The sequence below is a fragment of the Oncorhynchus kisutch genome, linkage group LG23, assembly GCF_002021735.2.
Source record: "Oncorhynchus kisutch isolate 150728-3 linkage group LG23, Okis_V2, whole genome shotgun sequence".
NCBI lineage: Eukaryota > Metazoa > Chordata > Actinopteri > Salmoniformes > Salmonidae > Oncorhynchus > Oncorhynchus kisutch.
Window position 1 is genome coordinate 44,972,051 of NC_034196.2, and position 20,000 is coordinate 44,992,050.

At 44.2% G+C, this 20,000-nt stretch overlaps 1 protein-coding gene across 6 annotated transcripts in view; it reads left to right on the top strand.

The window, feature by feature from the left end:
• Positions 1–20,000, top strand: part of LOC109885075 (transcription factor 4) — a gene marked incomplete at its 5' end in the record, with an annotated part of 79,278 nt that overhangs the window by 4,900 nt on the left and 54,378 nt on the right. For all 6 annotated transcript variants that reach the window (XM_031802467.1, XM_031802465.1, XM_031802470.1 and 3 more), the window contains 3 exon segments: positions 5,665–5,735; positions 6,513–6,591; positions 9,277–9,356. In XM_031802467.1, coding sequence (XP_031658327.1) covers positions 5,665–5,735; positions 6,513–6,591; positions 9,277–9,356 — 230 coding nt within the window.

The following is a 20,000-nucleotide window of genomic DNA, read 5'->3' on the forward strand; positions in this document are numbered from 1 at the left end:
GGGGTGTTGAGAAACAAACTATGAGGGGTGTTGAGAGGTCCCGAAACAAACGAACAACAAAGAATCCCCAAAATGCCACAACCAAAAACAACAGTGTCTGTGTGGAGAGAGTCTCCTCGATGTATGGGGGTGGGGGGGTGTATTTATCCCCGGGACACACCCGAGCCCACATGTGTCCCATTCCGCTGACGACACTCCTGGCTCCGCCCACCGACATCCTATAAAACCGGAGACCAACCGCGGACCGCGGAACACGGTTAGCAAGGGCCGCGGAACACGGAACCAAGGACCGCGGAACACCACACCGGCCAAACATACATAAACACAAACAAAATAGTGCCCTGGTAAACGTTACCCCTCTACCCCCAGCCAACCTTCATCCTCCCAAGACCCCAGCAACCTTTCAGAGGAAAGGACAACGCAGCGTAATCAGTGGTCACATGGAGGACACACATATCCTCAGGGACAACACGTATGAGACGTGTCCCCTGATCAATAGGACCAGACGCGTTCAGGAACAGGGCGCACGAGAGAGAGAGAGAGAGAGAGAGAGTGTGTGTGTCAGCAATGGCATTATCTGTCCCGCTGATGTGCCTGTAAAAAACAAACACCATCTCATTATCCTCTGGTTATAGACCTCAGGAAGGTGAGAGGGTTATGGTCAGTGAGGACCACAATAGGTACTACAACCGACTCTACATACCCCCTCGAAGCGTTTGTAGCGCCTCGGGAGAGGCTGCCCCAGTGGTACCTAGTATACCGCTCTTCGTCAGATTGGCCTTCAATATCAACATAACAGTTCCCTCCCGGGTGGCGCAGTGGTCTAAGGTACTGCATCACAGTGCTAGCTGTGCCACCAGACATTCTGGGTTTGAGCCCAGGCTCTGCCGCAGCCGGCCGCAACTGGGAGGCCCATGGGGCGGCGCACAATTGTTTGGTATAGGGTAGGGTTTGGCCGGCAGGGATATCCTTGTCTTATCGTGCACTAGTGACTCCTGTGGCGGGCCGGGTGCAGTGCACGCTGACGAGGTCGCTAGGTGTACGGTGTTTCCTCCGACACATTGGTACGACTGGCTTCCGGGTTGGATGGGCGTTGTGTCAAGAAGCAGTGCGGCTTGGTTGTGTTTCGAAGGACGCATGGCTCTTGACCTTCGCCTCTCCCGAGTCCGTAGGGGAGTTGCAGCAATAAGACAGTAGACCCTACCAATTGGGGAGAAAAAAAATATATATATATTTTTAAATATCAACCTAACAGAATTTTTGGGACGTTTATCACTCGTGTAACTATGGCGATCTTCAACAGCTGTTTTTTCGTACATCTTTCTAACAGTTTCTCTGGTGTAGTGGTTCCCAAACGCTTTATAGTCGCGTCCCTACCCCTTCAAACATTCTACGTGGTTTCAAGGGCGTCAGTGTCTTAACAGCGCAATTTGCCAAGGCAGGATACTCTGAGCGCAGCCCAATCCAGAAATCTGGCAGTGGCTTCTGATTAAATTACATTTTCAAAGAACCGCTTGTTGCAATTTCGATGAGACTCTCTTGTTCAGATATCGGTAAGTGGACTGGAGGCAGGGCATGAAAGGGATCACGAATCCAGTTGTTTGTGTCGTCCGTTTCGGTTAAGTACCTGCGTAATTGTACACCGGACTCACTCAGGTGCTTCGCAATATCACATTTGACATTGTCTGTAAGCTTGAGTTCATTTGCACACAGAAAATCATACAATGATGGAAAGACCTGTGTGTTGTCCATGTTAATGCAGACAGAGAAGAGCTCCAACTTCTTAATCATAGTCTCAAGTTTGTCCCGCATATTGAATATAGTTGCGGAGAGTCCCGATAATCCTAGATTCAGTTCATTCAGGCTAGAAAAAACATCACCCAGATAGGCCAGTCGTGTGAGAAACTCATCATCATTCAAGCGGTCAGACAAGTGAAAATTATCAATTAAAAACAACCTGTCAATACTTTGCCCCTTGATAACCAGCGCACTTCTGTATGTTTTTAAAGGCGTTACATGGTCGCTGCCCATATCATTGCATAGTGCAGAAAATACACAAGAGTTCAGGGGCCTTGCTTTAAGTTAACAAAGTTAACAATTTTCACTGTAGTGTCCAAAACGTCATTCAAGCTGTCAGGCATTCCCTTGGCAGCAAGAGCCTCTCGGTGGATGCTGCAGTGTACCCAAGAGCCTCTCGGTGGATGCTGCAGTGTACCCAAGAGCCTCTTGGTGGATGCTGCAGTGTACCCAAGAGCCTCTCGGTGGATGCTGCAGTGTACCCAAGAGCCTCTCGGTGGATGCTGCAGTGTACCCAAGAGCCTCTCGGTGGATACTGCAGTCTACCCAAGAGCCTCTCGGTGGATGCTGCAGTGTACCCAAGAGCCTCTCGGTGGATACTGCAGTCTACCCAAGAGCCTCTCGGTGGATGCTGCAGTGTACCCAAGAGCCTCTCGGTGGATACTGCAGTCTACCCAAGAGCCTCTCGGTGGATGCTGCAGTGACCCAAGTGGCGTCGGGAGCAACTGCTTGCACGCGAGTTACCCCTCCACTATGTCTCCCTGTCATGGCTTTTGCTCCATCAGTACAGATACCAACGTGAGCATCAGCTACGGTTGGATACTTACAGACTGTTAGTGGAATTCCCGCGAGAGAGTAACGGTTAATGTGATTGGATGTTCATTATTTGACTACCTGTATTTGACACTGTGTTGTCATTTTGGCTGAACACTAGATGGTTTCGTTGTATTTTCGGCAGTGAAACGAGGCTACTCAGGCGAGGTGAAAAACTCACCCAAGTGTATAATGGGTAAACTTACCATTCCACAGGATCTCTCATACAAACACATGCTACATGCTACATGCTACATGCGTATTCAGATCATGTTTATAATTTGGGAAAGATGTGATTAGGTAATAAATTGACAGGGTGTGAGAGTGACGTGGGCAGTCCTCTGAGCGCTGCTTTACTCACTTCCTGCCCAGACACTCGCCTGTCACTACATACACACACACACACACACACACACATACACACACACACACACACACACACACCGGTCATGGAGCTGTGGTTAATGTTGTTGGAAAGCTTGGCCTGTGGACGTGACAGCTGGACCTGGGGTGGGTTGAATAGAGAGATGGAGGGATGAATAGAGAGTTGGAGGGATGAATAGAGAGGTGGATGGATGAATAGAGAGATGGATGGATGAATAGAGAGGTGGATGGATGAATAGAGAGATGGATAGATGAATAGAGAGGTGGATGGATGAATAGAGAGATGGAGGGATGAATAGAGAGATGGATGGGTGGATGGATGAATGAATAGAGGGATGGATGGATGAATGAATAGAGGGATGGATGGATGAATGAATAGAGGGATGGATGGATGGATGAATAGAGGGATGGATGGATGAATAGAGGGATGGATGGATGAATAGAGAGATGGATGAATGAATAGAGGGATGGATGGATGATGGAATAGAGGGATGGATGGATGAATAGAGGGATGGATGAATAGAGGGATGGATGGATGAATAGAGGGATGGATGGATGGATGAATAGAGGGATGGATGAATAGAGAGTTGGATGGATGAATAGAGAGATGGATTAATGAATAGAGAGTTGGAGGGATGAATAGAGAGGTGGATGGATGAATGAATAGAGGGATGCAGGGATGAATAGAGAGATGGATGGATGAATAGAGGGATGGATGAATAGAGGGATGGATGAATAGAGAGATGGATGGATGAATAGAGAGATGCAGGGATGAATAAATAGAGGGATGGATGGATGAATAGAGGGATGGATGGATGAATAGAGGGATGGATGAATAGAGAGATGGATGGATGGATGAATAGAGGGATGGATGAATGAATAGAGAGATGGATGGATGAATAGAGGGATGGATGGATGAATAGAGAGATGGATGAATAGAGGGGTGGATGGATGAATAGAGTGATGGATGAATAGAGAGATGGATGAATAGAGAGATGGATGGATGAATAGAGAGATGGATGAATAGAGAGATGGATGGATGAATAGAGAGATGGATGGATGAATAGAGGGATGGATGGATGAATAGAGAGATGGATGGATGAATAGAGAGATGGATGGATGAATAGAGAGATGGATGAATAGAGGGATGGATGGATGAATAGAGAGATGGATGGATGAATAGAGGGATGGATGGATGAATAGAGAGATGGATGAATAGAGGGATGGATGGATGAATAGAGAGATGGATGGATGAATAGAGGGATGGATGGATGAATAGAGAGATGGATGAATAGAGGGATGGATGGATGAATAGAGAGATGGAATGAATAGAGGGATGGATGGATGGATAGAGAGATGGATGAATAGAGAGATGGATGGATGAATAGAGAGATGGATGAATAGAGTGATGGATGAATAGAGAGATGGATGGATGAATAGAGTGATGGATGAATAGAGAGATGGATGGATGAATAGAGTGATGGATGAATAGAGAGATGGATGGATGAATAGAGAGATGGATGAATAGAGGGATGGATGGATGAATAGAGAGATGGATGAATAGAGGGATGGGATGGATGAATAGAGAGATGGATGAATAGAGAGATGGATGAATAGAGAGATGGATGGATGAATAGAGAGGTGGATGGATGAATATAGAGGTGGATGGATGAATAGAGAGATGGATGGATGAATAGAGAGATGGATGGATGGATGAATAGAGAGATGGATGGATGAATAGAGGGATGGATGGATGAATAGAGGGATGGATGGATGAATAGAGAGATGGATGGATGGATGAATAGAGGGATGGATGAATAGAGAGATGGATGGATGGATGAATAGAGAGATGGATGGATGAATAGAGGGATGGATGAATAGAGAGGTGGATGGATGGATGGATGAATAGAGAGATGGATGGATGAATAGAGGAATGGATGGATGAATACAGAGAGGGATGGATGAATAGAGGGATGGATGGATGAATAGAGAGATGGATGGATGAATAGAGAGATGGATGGATGAATAGAGAGATGGATGAATAGAGGGATGGATGGATGAATAGAGAGATGGATGGATGAATATAGAGATGGATGGATGAATAGAGAGATGGATGAATAGAGAGATGGATGGATGGATGAATAGAGAGATAGATGAATAGAGGGATGGATGGATGAATAGAGGGATGGATGGATGAATAGAGGGATGGATGGATGAATAGAGGGATGGATGAATAGAGAGATGGATGGATGAATAGAGAGATGGATGGATGGATGAATAGAGAGGTGGATGGATGAATAGAGGGATGGATGGATGAATAGAGAGATAGATGGATGAATAGAGAGATGGATGGATGGATGAATAGAGAGATGGATGGATGAATAGAGAGATGGATGGATGAATAGAGAGATGGATGGATGAATAGAGAGATGGATGAATAGAGAGATGGATGGATGATGGAATATGAAGGGGAGATGTATTATTGGAAGGAAAACCATCCTTATTTACATAATCCCACTTCTCTTCCCTATGTGTGTGTGTGTGTGTGTGTGTGTGTGTGAGTGTGTGTGTGTGTGTGTGTGTGTGTGTGTGTGTGTGTGTGTGTGTGTGTGTGTGTGTGTGTGTGTGTGTGTGTCTGTGTGTGTGTGTGTGTGTGTGTGTGTGTGACAGCTAACCGTGCGCAGAGCGGGGCACCGACCAGCTCTCAGACAGGAGATGCCCTGGGGAAGGCTCTTGCTTCGGTGAGTAGAGAACACACACCTCAACCTACACCCCTAGTCAATACACACACCTCAACCTACACCCCTAGTCAATACACACACACACCTCAACCTACACCCCTAGTCAATACACACACCTCAACCTACACCCCTAGTCAATACACACACACACCTCAACCTACACCCCTAGTCAATACACACACACACCTCAACCTACACCCCTAGTCAATACACACACACACCTCAACCTACACCCCTAGTCAATACACACACACACCTCAACCTACACCCCTAGTCAATACACACACACACACACACACACACCTCAACCTACACCCCTAGTCAATACACACACACACCTCAACCTACACCCCTAGTCAATACACAGACACACCTCAACCTACACCCCTAGTCAATACACACACACACACACACACACACACACACACACACACACACACACACACACACACACACACACACACACACACACACACACACACATGCACACACCTCAGCCTACAATGCACACACACCTCAGCCTACAATGCACACACATCTCAACCTACACCCCTAACCAATACACACACACACACCCACACACCTCAACCTACACCCCAAGGCCAATAAACACACATACACACCTCAACCTACACCCCTAGCCAATACACACACACACACACACACACACCTCAACCTACACCCTAGCCAATACACACACACACACACACACACACCAAAAATACACACATATCCACGTATTGAATGTCTGCCTGTGATTTGATTGGTTGTTTTCAGATCTACTCTCCAGACCACACGAACAACAGTTTCTCGTCCAACCCGTCGACCCCCGTCGGCTCTCCCCCCTCACTCACAGGTACATCTCAGTTTAAACCTCCCTTTCATCCATAGATTAGAACACATTCATCTGGCCACCAGGAAGCGAACCATTTTTAACTGTAATTAGAGCCCCAAGTGTCAATCAATGTCTACGATTCACAGCTTAAACACTTTAAATCAGGAAGGAATTCATTAATTAAATAAACTACAACACAGCCTAGTTCAGTCTGTCTGTCTGTCTGTCTGTCTGTCTGTCTGTCTGTCTGTCTGTCTGTCTGTCTGTCTGTCTGTCTGTCTGTCTGTCTGTCTGTCTGTCTGTCTGTCTGTCTGTCTGTCTGTCTGTCTGTGTGTGTATGTGTGTGTGTGTGTGTGTGTGTGTTTCAGCATCATAAAGTGCTAGTAAAGTTAACACCAGGGAAATGCCTGCGAACATAATTGGCGTTTGGCATTGTTCTCTCTGTTATTAGACTTCACAAATCAAAAAACAACCAGCCTGATTAAATCCGAGAAACTGGAGATTGCTATTTAAACTTAGGGAAGTTAGTTATGAATTAAATTTATAGAAGTTCGTTTGAATTTAAACTTAGGGAAGTTAGTTTGAATTTAAACTTAGGGAAGTTAGTTTGAATTCAATAAATATATTTAATCATTTGTCCCCCCAATAATATATTTTGTTTTATTTGCACATGAATGTTTGAGGTAATGATTGGCTAATTAACATATGTAAATTAGGCTTGATAATAAAATAAAGTGGGTCTCGTGTATAAATGTGCGTATCCATGAAAGAGTACATTGAAAACAAGATAATGAGGTCTAATCAGTATAAGGAAAGGATATGGTAGCTGAGGCACGGAGCCGTCGGACTGGAGGAGAGGAGGAAGAATGAGGCCTCGGTTCGTAGCTACACTGCTTCTACACACACACACACACACACACACACACACACACACACACACACACACACACAGACACAGACACACACACACACACACACACACACACACACACACACACACACACACACAAGTGGAGGTCTAGGTGGTGGCTCCACAGGTCTTGGTTCGTAGCTACACTGCTGCTACACACACACACACACACACACATACACAGACACACACACACACACACACACACACACATACACAGACACACACACACACACACAGACACACACACACACACACACACACACACAAACACACACACACACACACACACACAGGAACACTCACAAACACACACACGAAAACTCACACACACACACACACACAGACACAGACACACGCACACACAGACACAGACACAGACACACACACACACACACACACTCACAAACGCACACACACACACACAAGTGGAGGTCTAGGTGGTGGCTCCACAGGTCTTTAACTTCTGTAGAACAACACAACAAAAGAGGAAGTGGCGGTGATTAGCATAACATAGCTCTCCGGCCTATCAAAGGCCTTTGTTCCCTACCTGCTCTCAGGCGCCCCAGTGACACCCACAATATCCTCTCTTTTAGGAATAGTGTTTCACAAACAAACACACACACACATACACACACAACCTCCACCAGTTAATGATTGCAGGTTGTGTTTAGGTCAGGGACAACCAGACAAAAGCTGCGTGAGAAGCAGAGGAAAGCCACGAATGAAGTCGAGACACAGACAGGAACAAGACAACAACAAAAAAAGCTCTGAGACAAGCATGTTTTTAACATACCGTCACAAATAGCTCATTTATACCAAGCTCCAGGGTTTACTGGTTTAATGTTGGACAGCCCTCATTATTACCAAGGACCAATTAAGTGTGGCTCTAATGTTGACAGCACTCAACTGTTCAGCTGTCTTGGATTTTGATGTCCAGCTAACTTTGAATTCAACTGGACTCTTTGTGTTCAGGGTTGTGTTTCAGGGCGGTATCAGAGAGTATATGAATCGTTTTGGGATACTGAAAAAACTGGGATAGTTTCTAGTCCCATGTCCTTCCTGTGCTCACTCTGTCCTCATCTCCTCGTCTCTTTATTTTCTCATGTCCTCATTGTGTCTCCTCGTCTCCTTGTTTCCTCATGTCCTTGTCTCCTTCTCCTCATGTCCTCATCTTCTTGTCTCCTTGTCTCATCACCTCCTTCTCTCCTTGGCTTCTCATGTAATTGTCTCCTTGACTCCTCATGTCCTCATCTCATTGTCTCCTCATATCTTCATCGTCTTGTCTCGTCATTTCCTTCTCTCCTTGTCTCCACATGTCCTCATCTCGTGTCCTCATGTACTCATCTTATTGTCTCCTCATGTCATCATCGTCTTGCCTCCTTGTCTCCTCATCTCCTTCTCTTATTGTCTCCTCATGTCCTTGTCTCCTCATTTCCTTGACTCCTCATGCCCTCATCTCCTTGTCTCCTCATGTACTCATCTTATTGTTTCCTCATGTCCTCATCGTCTTGCCTCTTTGTCTCCTCATCTCCTTCTCTTATTGGCTCCTCATGTCCTTGTCTCCTCATGTCCTCATCTCCTTGTCTTCTTATCTCTTGATCGTCTTGTCACCTCATGTCCTCATCTAATTGTCTCCTCATGTCCTCATCTCCTCGTGTCCTCATGTCCTTGTCTCCTCATATCCTTGTCTCCTCATGTCGTCATCTCCTTGTCTCCTCATGACCTCATCTCTTTGTCTAATTTCGTCATCTCCTTGTCTCCTCATGTCTTCATCTCCTTGTGTCCTCTCCTAGCTGCTAGTTCTGCTATGTGGTCCAGGAACGGAGGACAAGGTCCCTCCTCCCCCAACTATGAGGCTCCTCTACACTCTCTGGTAAGGCTACATAAGATCTTCATAAGACATTCGTAACACATTCTTAATGCTGCCTATGACAACAATGCAACCTCTTACCCCCTGACCCCTTTCATCCCCTCCTGTAGCAGAGTCCTACTGATATCACTTATATCAACACCATGACTCCTGACCTCTAACCCCTGACCCCTTTCCCTCCCTCCTGTAGCAGAGTCCTACTGATATCACTTATATCAACACCATGACTCCTGACCTCTAACTCTCTGACCCCTTTCCTTCACCCCTGCAGCAGAGTCCTACTGATATCACTTATATCAACACCATGACTCCTGACCTCTAACCCCCTGACCCCTTTCCTTCACCCCTGCAGCAGAGTCCTACTGATATCATAATTAACCAATAAGGCACGGGGGGGTGTGGTATATGGCCAATATACCACGACTAAGGGCTGTTCTTATGTTGCGGAGTGCCTGGACACCACCCTTAGCCGTGGTATATTGGCCATATATCACAAACCCCAGAGGTGCCTTACTGCTATTATAAACTGGTTACCGACGTAATTAGAGCAGTGAAAATACATGTTTTGTCATACCTGTTATATACAGTCTGATATACCACGGCTGTCAGCCTATTAGCATTCAGGGCTAAGTCGTGAGAATTTGATTAAGAATCAGTCAAAACATACAGGATGGTGCTGGAATGTACAGTCTAAACATACAGGATGGTGCTGGAATTCAATACATACAGGATGGTGCTGGAATGTACAGTCTAAACATACAGGATGGTGCTGGAATGTACAGTCTAAACATACAGGATGGTGCTGGAATGTACAGTCTAAACATACAGGATGGTGCTGGAATGTACAGTCTAAACATACAGGATGGTGCTGGAATGTACAGTCAAAACATACAGGATGGTGCTGGAATGTACAGTCTAAACATACAGGATGGTGCTGGAATGTACAGTCTAAACATACAGGATGGTGCTGGAATGTACAGTCTAAACATACAGGATGGTGCTGGAATGTACAGTCTAAACATACAGGATGGTGCTGGAATGTACAGTCTAAACATATAGGATGGTGCTGGAATGTACAGCGGCTATTTTGGTGCGTTTTCTTTGTGCGTTGATCTTCACTTCTTTTGTATATAATGTTTCCTACGACCGCAAAAAATGAGATTCCTGGACATCAGAACAGGGATCACTAGCCTCGATTTGGATGAAGAGTTCTACTTCAACGAGTCGGCGATGCTAGGACGTACTGCTCACCCAGGACAAGGCCCTAATCTCGGACACTCAGAAGAGAAAGAGACAACAATGTAGAGGCCAGCGTGGCACCCTGATGAAACTATGGAGATGAGTAAATAACCCTCTGTTCTATTGGAGTACAAATCACTGGAGAATAAACTGGATGCGCTCCGTTCGAGACTATCCTACCGACCTGAAGACCTGTCATTTCCTGTTTTTCTCAGACACTTGGACGTGGATAAAATTCTAAACTCGGCAACAACAAAAAAAACGTTCCCTTTTTCAGGACACTGTCTTTCAAAGATAATTCGTAAAAATCTAAATAACTTCACAGATCTTCATTGTAAAGGGTTTTAACACTGTTACCCAGGCTTGTTCAATGAACCGTAAACAATTAATGAACATGCACCTGTGGAATGGTCAGCTTACAGACGGCAGGCAATTAAGGTCACAGTTATGAAAACTTAGGACACTAAAGAGGCCTTTCTACTGACTCTGAAAAACACCAAAAGAAAGATCCCCAGGGTCCGTGCTCATCTGCGTGATCGTGCCTTAGGCATGCTGCAAGGAGGCATGAGGACTGCAGATGTGGCCAGGGCAATACATTGAAATGTGAGACGCCTAAGACAGCGCTACAGGGAGACAGGATGGACAGCTGATCGTCCTCGCAGTGGCAGACCACGTGTAACAACACCTGCACAGGATCTTACACCTGCACAGGATCCGTACATGCGAACATCACACCTGCGGGACAGGTACAGGATGGCAATAACAACAGCCCAAGTTACACCAGGAACGCACAATCCACCCATCAGTGCTCAGACTGTCCGCAATAGGCTGAGAGAGGCTGGACTGAGGGCTTGTAGGCCAGTTGTAAGGCAGGTCCTCACCAGACATCACCGGCATCAACGTCGCCTATGGACACAAACCCACAGTCGCTGGACCAATCAGGATTGGCAAAAAGTGCTCTTCACTGATGAGTCGCGGTTTTGTCTCACCAGGGTTGATGGTCGGATACGCGTTTATCGTAGAAGGAATGAGCGTTACACCGAGGCCTGTACTCTGGAGCGGGATCGATTTGGAGGTGGAGGGTCCGTCATGGTCTGGGGCGGTGTGTCACAGCATCATCGGACTGAGCTTGTTGTCATTGCAGGCAATCTCAAGGAGTGTGTGTGTTACAGGGAAGACATCCTCCTCCCTCATGTGGTACCCTTCCTGCAGGCTCATCCTGACATGACCCTCCAGCATGACAATGCCACCAGCCATACTGCTCATTCTGTGTGTGATTTCCTGCAAGACAGGAATGCCAATGTTCTGCGATTGCCAGCGAAGAGCCCGGATCTCAATCCCATTGAGCACGTCTGGGACCTGTTGGATCGGAGGGTGAGGTCTAGGGCCATTCCCCCAGAAATGGCCCCCAGAAATGTCCTAGACCTGGGAGACCAGGTGGGTGATTACCCTCTAATCAGGGACTGATTTAGACCTGGGAGACCAGGTGGGTGATTCCCCTCTAATCAGGGACTGATTTAGACCTGGGACACCAGGCCCCTCTAATCAGGGGCTGATTTAGACCTGGAACACCAGGTGTATGATTCCCCTCTAATCAGGGACTGATTTAGACCTGGGACACGAGGTGGGTGATTCCCCTCTAATCAGGGACTGATTTAGACCTGGGACACCAGGTGGGTGACTCCCCTCTAATCAGGGCCTGATTTAGACCTGGGACACCAGGTGGGTGATTCCACTCTAATCAGGGACTGATTTAGACCTGGGACACCAGGTGGGTGATTCCCCTCTAATCAGGGGCTGATTTAGACCTGGGACACCAGGTGGGTGATTCCCCTCTAATCAGGGGCTGATTTAGACCTGGGACACCAGGTGGGTGATTCCCCTCTAATCAGGGGCTGATTTAGACCTGGGATACCAGGTGTGATTCCCCTCTAACCAGGGGCTGATTTAGACCTGGGACACCAGGTGGGTGATTCCCCTCTAATCAGGGACTGATTTAGACCTGGGACACCAGGTGGGTGACAATTAATTATCAAGTAGAACAGAAAGCCAGCAGGTTCCGGACCTCATAGGGAATCCCCTGCTGTAGACCATACTATTTACCCAGATAGTTTTCATCTATATTTTTTGTAGCTGTCTATTTACCATCACAAACCGATGCTGGCACTAAGACCGCACCCAGCGAGCTGTATAAAGCCATAAGCAAACAATAATTTTATTTAACCTTTATTTAACTAGGCAAGTCAGTTAAGAACAAATACTTCTTTTACAATGATGGCCTACCCCCGGCCAAACCCGTAACCCGGACGACGCTGGGCGAATCCTATGGGGCTACAGATCACGGCCGGTTGTGATACAGCCCGGGATCGAACCTGGGTCTGTGGTGATGCCTCTAGCACTGCGCCACTCGGCCCCAAAAATGCTCATCCAGAGGCGGCGCTCCTAGTGGCCAGTGATATAAATGCAGGAAAAATTAAATCCATCTAGCCTAATATCTACCAGCATGTCACCTGTGCATCTAGAGGCGAAAGAACTCACCTTTACTCCACACACAAAGACGCATACAAAGCTCACCCTCAAATATGTCCATAACTCTATCCTCCTGATTCCTGCTAACAAGCAAAAACTCAAACAGGAAGTACCAGTGACTCGCTCAATGCGGAAGTGGTCTGATGAAGCGGATGCTACGCTACAGGACTGTTTCGCTAGCACAGACTGGAATATGTTCCAGGATTCATCCGATGGCATTGAGGAGTTTACCACATCAGTTTGGCTTCATTAATAAGTGCATTGACAATTGACAACGTCGTCCCCATAGTGACCGTACGCGCATACCCCAACCAGAAGCCATGGACTACAGGCAACATCCACACTGAGCTAAGGGCTACAGCTGCCGCTTTCAAGGATAGGGACACTAATCCGGACACTTATAGGAAATCCCGCTACGCCCTTCAATGAACCATCAAACAAGCAAAGCATCAATACAGGACTAAGATCGAATCCTACTGCACCGGCTCTGATGCTCATCAGATGTGGCAGGGCTTGAAAACTATCACGGAAACCCAGCCGCGAGCTGCCCAGTGACGCGAGCCTGCCAGACGAGTGAAAATTCCTTCTATGCATGAGAGCACCAGATGTTCCTGACGACTGTGTGATCCTTTTCTCTCCAGATGGATTACCAGGACGCATACGCTGACCAGCTGGAAAGTGTCTTCACTGACATTTTCAACCTCTGACCCAGTCTGTATGTTGTATTTGTATTCATTAGGGATCCCCATTAGCTGCTGCCATGAAATGCTTTGCTAGGCTGGTCATGGCTCACATCAACACCATCATCCCAGACACCCTGGACCCACTCCAATTCGCATTCCGCCCCAACAGATCCACAGATGACGCAACCTGGACTTCCTGATGGGATGCCCCCAGGTGGTAAGGGTAGGCAACAACACATCTGCCACGCTGATCCTCAACACTGGGACCAGATACTCCCTGTTCATCCACGACTGTGTGGCCAAACACAACTCCAACACCATCATTGAGTTGGCCGACGACACAACGGTGGTAGGCCTGATCACAGATGATGATGAGACTGCCTATAGGAGGAGGAGGTCAGAGACCTGGAAGTGGTGCCAGACAACAAACTGTCCCTCAACGTGATCAAAACAAAGGAGCTGATTATGAACTACATAAAACGGAGGGCCGAACAACGCCTCTTCCCCCTCAGGAGACTCAAAAGATTTGGCATGGGCCCTCAGATCCTCAAAAAGTTCTACAGCTGCACCGTTGAGAGCATCTTGACTCTCTGCATCACTTTTTTGTACGGCAACTTGTCACGCCCTGACCTTGGAGCTCCTTTTTATGTCTCTATTTTGGTTTGGTCAGGGCATGAGTTGGGGTGGGCATTTCAATGTTTTGTTTTTCTATGATTTTCTATCTCTATGTTTTGGCCGGGTATAGTTCTCAATCAGGGGCAGCTGTCTATCGTTGTCTCTGATTGAGAACCATACTTAGGCACCCTTTTTCCCCACCTGTCTTGGTGGGAAGTTGACTTTCTTTACGGCACTTAGCCTTAAGCTTCACGGTTTTGTTTTGTAGTGTGTATTGTTTTGTTCGGCGTCATTTTCCTTAATTAAAGAACATGAACGCTCACCACTCTGCGCCATGGTCCGCTCCTTTCATCAGCCGTGACACAACTGCTTGGCATCCGACCACATGGCGCTAGAGAGGGAGTGAGGACGGACCTCACTGGGGCCGAACTCCCTGTCATCCAGGACCTCTATACCAGGCGGTGTCAGAGGAAGGCCCTTAACATTGTCAAATCTTAGACTGTTCTCTCTGCTACCAACGGGATCCTGAAAGACAGGACCCTGAACAGCTTCTACCTCCAAGCCATAAGACTTCTAAATAGTTAGTTAAATAGTTAGTTAAATAGTTAGGTAAATAGTTAGTTAAATAGTTAGTTAAATAGTTAGGTAAATAGTTAGGTAAATAGTTAGTTAAATAGTTAGTTAAATAGTTAGTTAAATAGTTAGGTAAATAGTTTGGTAAATAGTTAGGTAATTAGTTAGGTAAATAGTTAGGTAAATAGTTAGTTAAATAGTTAGTTAAATAGTTAGGTAAATAGTTAGGTAAATAGTTAGTTAAATAGTTAGTTAAATAGTTAGGTAAATAGTTAGGTAAATAGTTAGTTAAATAGTTAGTTAAATAGTTAGGTAAATAGTTAGTTAAATAGTTAGGTAAATAGTTAGGTAAATAGTTAGTTAAATAGTTAGGTAAATAGTTAGGTAAATAGTTAGTTAAATAGTTAGTTAAATAGTTAGGTAAATAGTTTGGTAAATAGTTAGGTAATTAGTTAGGTAAATAGTTAGGTAAATAGTTAGTTAAATAGTTAGTTAAATAGTTAGGTAACTAGTTAGGTAAATAGTTAGTTAAATAGTTAGGTAAATAGTTAGTTAAATAGTTAGTTAAATAGTTAGGTAAATAGTTTGGTAAATAGTTAGGTAAATAGTTAGTTAAATATTTAGGTAAATAGTTAGGTAAATAGTTAGTTAAATAGTTAGTTAAATAGTTTGGTAAATAGTTATTTAAATAGTTAGGTAAATAGTTAGGTAATTAGTTAGGTAAATAGTTAGGTAAATAGTTAGTTAAATAGTTAGGTAAATAGTTAGGTAAATAGTTAGTTAAATAGTTAGGTAAATAGTTAGTTAAATAGTTAGGTAAATAGTTAGGTAAATAGTTAGTTAAATAGTTAGGTAAATAGTTAGGTAAATAGTTAGTTAAATAGTTAGGTAAATAGTTAGGTAAATAGTTATTTAAATAGTTAGGTAAATAGTTAGGTAATTAGTTAGGTAAATAGTTTGGTAAATAGTTATTTAAATAGTTAGGTAAATAGTTAGTTAAATAGTTAGGTAAATAGTTAGGTAAATAGTTAGTTAAATAGTTAGGTAAATAGTTAGTTAAATAGTTAGTTAAATAGTTAGGTAATTAGTTAGGTAAATAGTTAGGTAAATAGTTAGTTAAATAGTTAGTTAAATAGTTAGGTAAATAGTTAGTTAAATAGTTAGATAATTAGTTAGGTAAATAGTTAGTTAAATAGTTAGTTAAATAGTTAGTTAAATAGTTAGGTAAATAGTTAGTTAAATAGTTAGATAATTAGTTAGGTAAATAGTTAGGTAAATAGTTAGTTAAATAGTTAGTTAAATAGTTAGTTAAATAGTTAGGTAAATAGTTAGTTAAATAGTTAGTTAAATAGTTAGTTAAATAGTTAGGTAAATAGTTAGTTAAATAGTTAGATAATTAGTTAGGTAAATAGTTAGGTAAATAGTTAGGTAATTAGTTAGGTAAATAGTTAGTTAAATAGTTAGGTAATTAGTTAACCAAACAGCTACCCGGACCATCTGCATGTTTATCTCATCACAGAAGCTGCTGCTTCTGTTTACTATGTCACTATATCCCTACCTATATTCCTACCTATATTCCTACCTATATTCCTACCTATATGTACATATGTACCTCCATTACCTCGTACCCCTGCACTTTGACTCTGTACTGGAACCCCGTGTATAAAGCCAAGTTATCATTACTTATTGTGTATTTATTATTACTTATTGTGTATTTATTATTACTTATTGTGTATTTATCATTACTTATTGTGTATTTATTATTACTTATTGTGTATTTATTTTATTTATTGTGTATTTATTTTATTTATTGTGTATTTATCATTACTTATTGTGTATTTATTATTACTTATTGTGTATTTATTTTATTTATTGTGTATTTATTATTACTTATTGTGTATTTATTTTATTTATTGTGTATTTATTTTATTTATTGTGTATTTATCATTACTTATTGTGTATTTATTATTACTTATTGTGTATTTATTTTATTTATTGTGTATTTATTATTACTTATTGTGTATTTATTTTATTTATTGTGTATTTATTTTATTTATTGTGTATTTATTATTACTTATTGTGTATTTATTTTATTTATTATTACTTTTATTATTATGTGTTTTACTTTTCTATTGTTTCTTTACTTTCTTTCTCTCCTGTTGTTGGGAAGGTCCTGTAAGGAAGAAATCCGCTGTTAGTCTACTGTCTCCTGTTGTTGGGAAGGTCCTGTAAGGAAGAAATCCGCTGTTAGTCTACTGTCTCCTGTTGTTGGGAAGGTCCTGTAAGGAAGAAATCCGCTGTTAGTCTACTGTCTCCTGTTGTTGGGAAGGTCCTGTAAGGAAGAAATCCGCTGTTAGTCTACTGTCTCCTGTTGTTGGGAAGGTCCTGTAAGGAAGAAATCCGCTGTTAGTCTACTGTCTCCTGTTGTTGGGAAGGTCCTGTAAGGAAGAAATCCGCTGTTAGTCTACTGTCTCCTGTTGTTGGGAAGGTCCTGTAAGGAAGAAATCCGCTGTTAGTCTACTGTCTCCTGTTGTTGGGAAGGTCCTGTAAGGAAGAAATCCGCTGTTAGTCTACTGTCTCCTGTTGTTGGGAAGGTCCTGTAAGGAAGAAATCCGCTGTTAGTCTACTGTCTCCTGTTGTTGGGAAGGTCCTGTAAGGAAGAAATCCGCTGTTAGTCTACTGTCTCCTGTTGTTGGGAAGGTCCTGTAAGGAAGAAATCCGCTGTTAGTCTACTGTCTCCTGTTGTTGGGAAGGTCCTGTAAGGAAGAAATCCGCTGTTAGTCTACTGTCTCCTGTTGTTGGGAAGGTCCTGTAAGGAAGAAATCCGCTGTTAGTCTACTGTCTCCTGTTGTTGGGAAGGTCCTGTAAGGAAGAAATCCGCTGTTAGTCTACTGTCTCCTGTTGTTGGGAAGGTCCTGTAAGGAAGAAATCCGCTGTTAGTCTACTGTCTCCTGTTGTTGGGAAGGTCCTGTAAGGAAGAAATCCGCTGTTAGTCTACTGTCTCCTGTTGTTGGGAAGGTCCTGTAAGGAAGAAATCCGCTGTTAGTCTACTGTCTCCTGTTGTTGGGAAGGTCCTGTAAGGAAGAAATCCGCTGTTAGTCTACTGTCTCCTGTTGTTGGGAAGGTCCTGTAAGGAAGAAATCCGCTGTTAGTCTACTGTCTCCTGTTGTTGGGAAGGTCCTGTAAGGAAGAAATCCGCTGTTAGTCTACTGTCTCCTGTTGTTGGGAAGGTCCTGTAAGGAAGAAATCCGCTGTTAGTCTACTGTCTCCTGTTGTTGGGAAGGTCCTGTAAGGAAGAAATCCGCTGTTAGTCTACTGTCTCCTGTTGTTGGGAAGGTCCTGTAAGGAAGAAATCCGCTGTTAGTCTACTGTCTCCTGTTGTTGGGAAGGTCCTGTAAGGAAGAAATCCGCTGTTAGTCTACTGTCTCCTGTTGTTGGGAAGGTCCTGTAAGGAAGAAATCCGCTGTTAGTCTACTGTCTCCTGTTGTTGGGAAGGTCCTGTAAGGAAGAAATCCGCTGTTAGTCTACTGTCTCCTGTTGTTGGGAAGGTCCTGTAAGGAAGAAATCCGCTGTTAGTCTACTGTCTCCTGTTGTTGGGAAGGTCCTGTAAGGAAGAAATCCGCTGTTAGTCTACTGTCTCCTGTTGTTGGGAAGGTCCTGTAAGGAAGAAATCCGCTGTTAGTCTACTGTCTCCTGTTGTTGGGAAGGTCCTGTAAGGAAGAAATCCGCTGTTAGTCTACTGTCTCCTGTTGTTGGGAAGGTCCTGTAAGGAAGAAATCCGCTGTTAGTCTACTGTCTCCTGTTGTTGGGAAGGTCCTGTAAGGAAGAAATCCGCTGTTAGTCTACTGTCTCCTGTTGTTGGGAAGGTCCTGTAAGGAAGAAATCCGCTGTTAGTCTACTGTCTCCTGTTGTTGGGAAGGTCCTGTAAGGAAGAAATCCGCTGTTAGTCTACTGTCTCCTGTTGTTGGGAAGGTCCTGTAAGGAAGAAATCCGCTGTTAGTCTACTGTCTCCTGTTGTTGGGAAGGTCCTGTAAGGAAGAAATCCGCTGTTAGTCTACTGTCTCCTGTTGTTGGGAAGGTCCTGTAAGGAAGAAATCCGCTGTTAGTCTACTGTCTCCTGTTGTTGGGAAGGTCCTGTAAGGAAGAAATCCGCTGTTAGTCTACTGTCTCCTGTTGTTGGGAAGGTCCTGTAAGGAAGAAATCCGCTGTTAGTCTACTGTCTCCTGTTGTTGGGAAGGTCCTGTAAGGAAGAAATCCGCTGTTAGTCTACTGTCTCCTGTTGTTGGGAAGGTCCTGTAAGGAAGAAATCCGCTGTTAGTCTACTGTCTCCTGTTGTTGGGAAGGTCCTGTAAGGAAGAAATCCGCTGTTAGTCTACTGTCTCCTGTTGTTGGGAAGGTCCTGTAAGGAAGAAATCCGCTGTTAGTCTACTGTCTCCTGTTGTTGGGAAGGTCCTGTAAGGAAGAAATCCGCTGTTAGTCTACTGTCTCCTGTTTGTTGGGAAGGTCCTGTAAGGAAGAAATCCGCTGTTAGTCTACTGTCTCCTGTTGTTGGGAAGGTCCTGTAAGGAAGAAATCCGCTGTTAGTCTACTGTCTCCTGTTGTTGGGAAGGTCCTGTAAGGAAGAAATCCGCTGTTAGTCTACTGTCTCCTGTTGTTGGGAAGGTCCTGTAAGGAAGAAATCCGCTGTTAGTCTACTGTCTCCTGTTGTTGGGAAGGTCCTGTAAGGAAGAAATCCGCTGTTAGTCTACTGTCTCCTGTTGTTGGGAAGGTCCTGTAAGGAAGAAATCCGCTGTTAGTCTACTGTCTCCTGTTGTTGGGAAGGTCCTGTAAGGAAGAAATCCGCTGTTAGTCTACTGTCTCCTGTTGTTGGGAAGGTCCTGTAAGGAAGAAATCCGCTGTTAGTCTACTGTCTCCTGTTGTTGGGAAGGTCCTGTAAGGAAGAAATCCGCTGTTAGTCTACTGTCTCCTGTTGTTGGGAAGGTCCTGTAAGGAAGAAATCCGCTGTTAG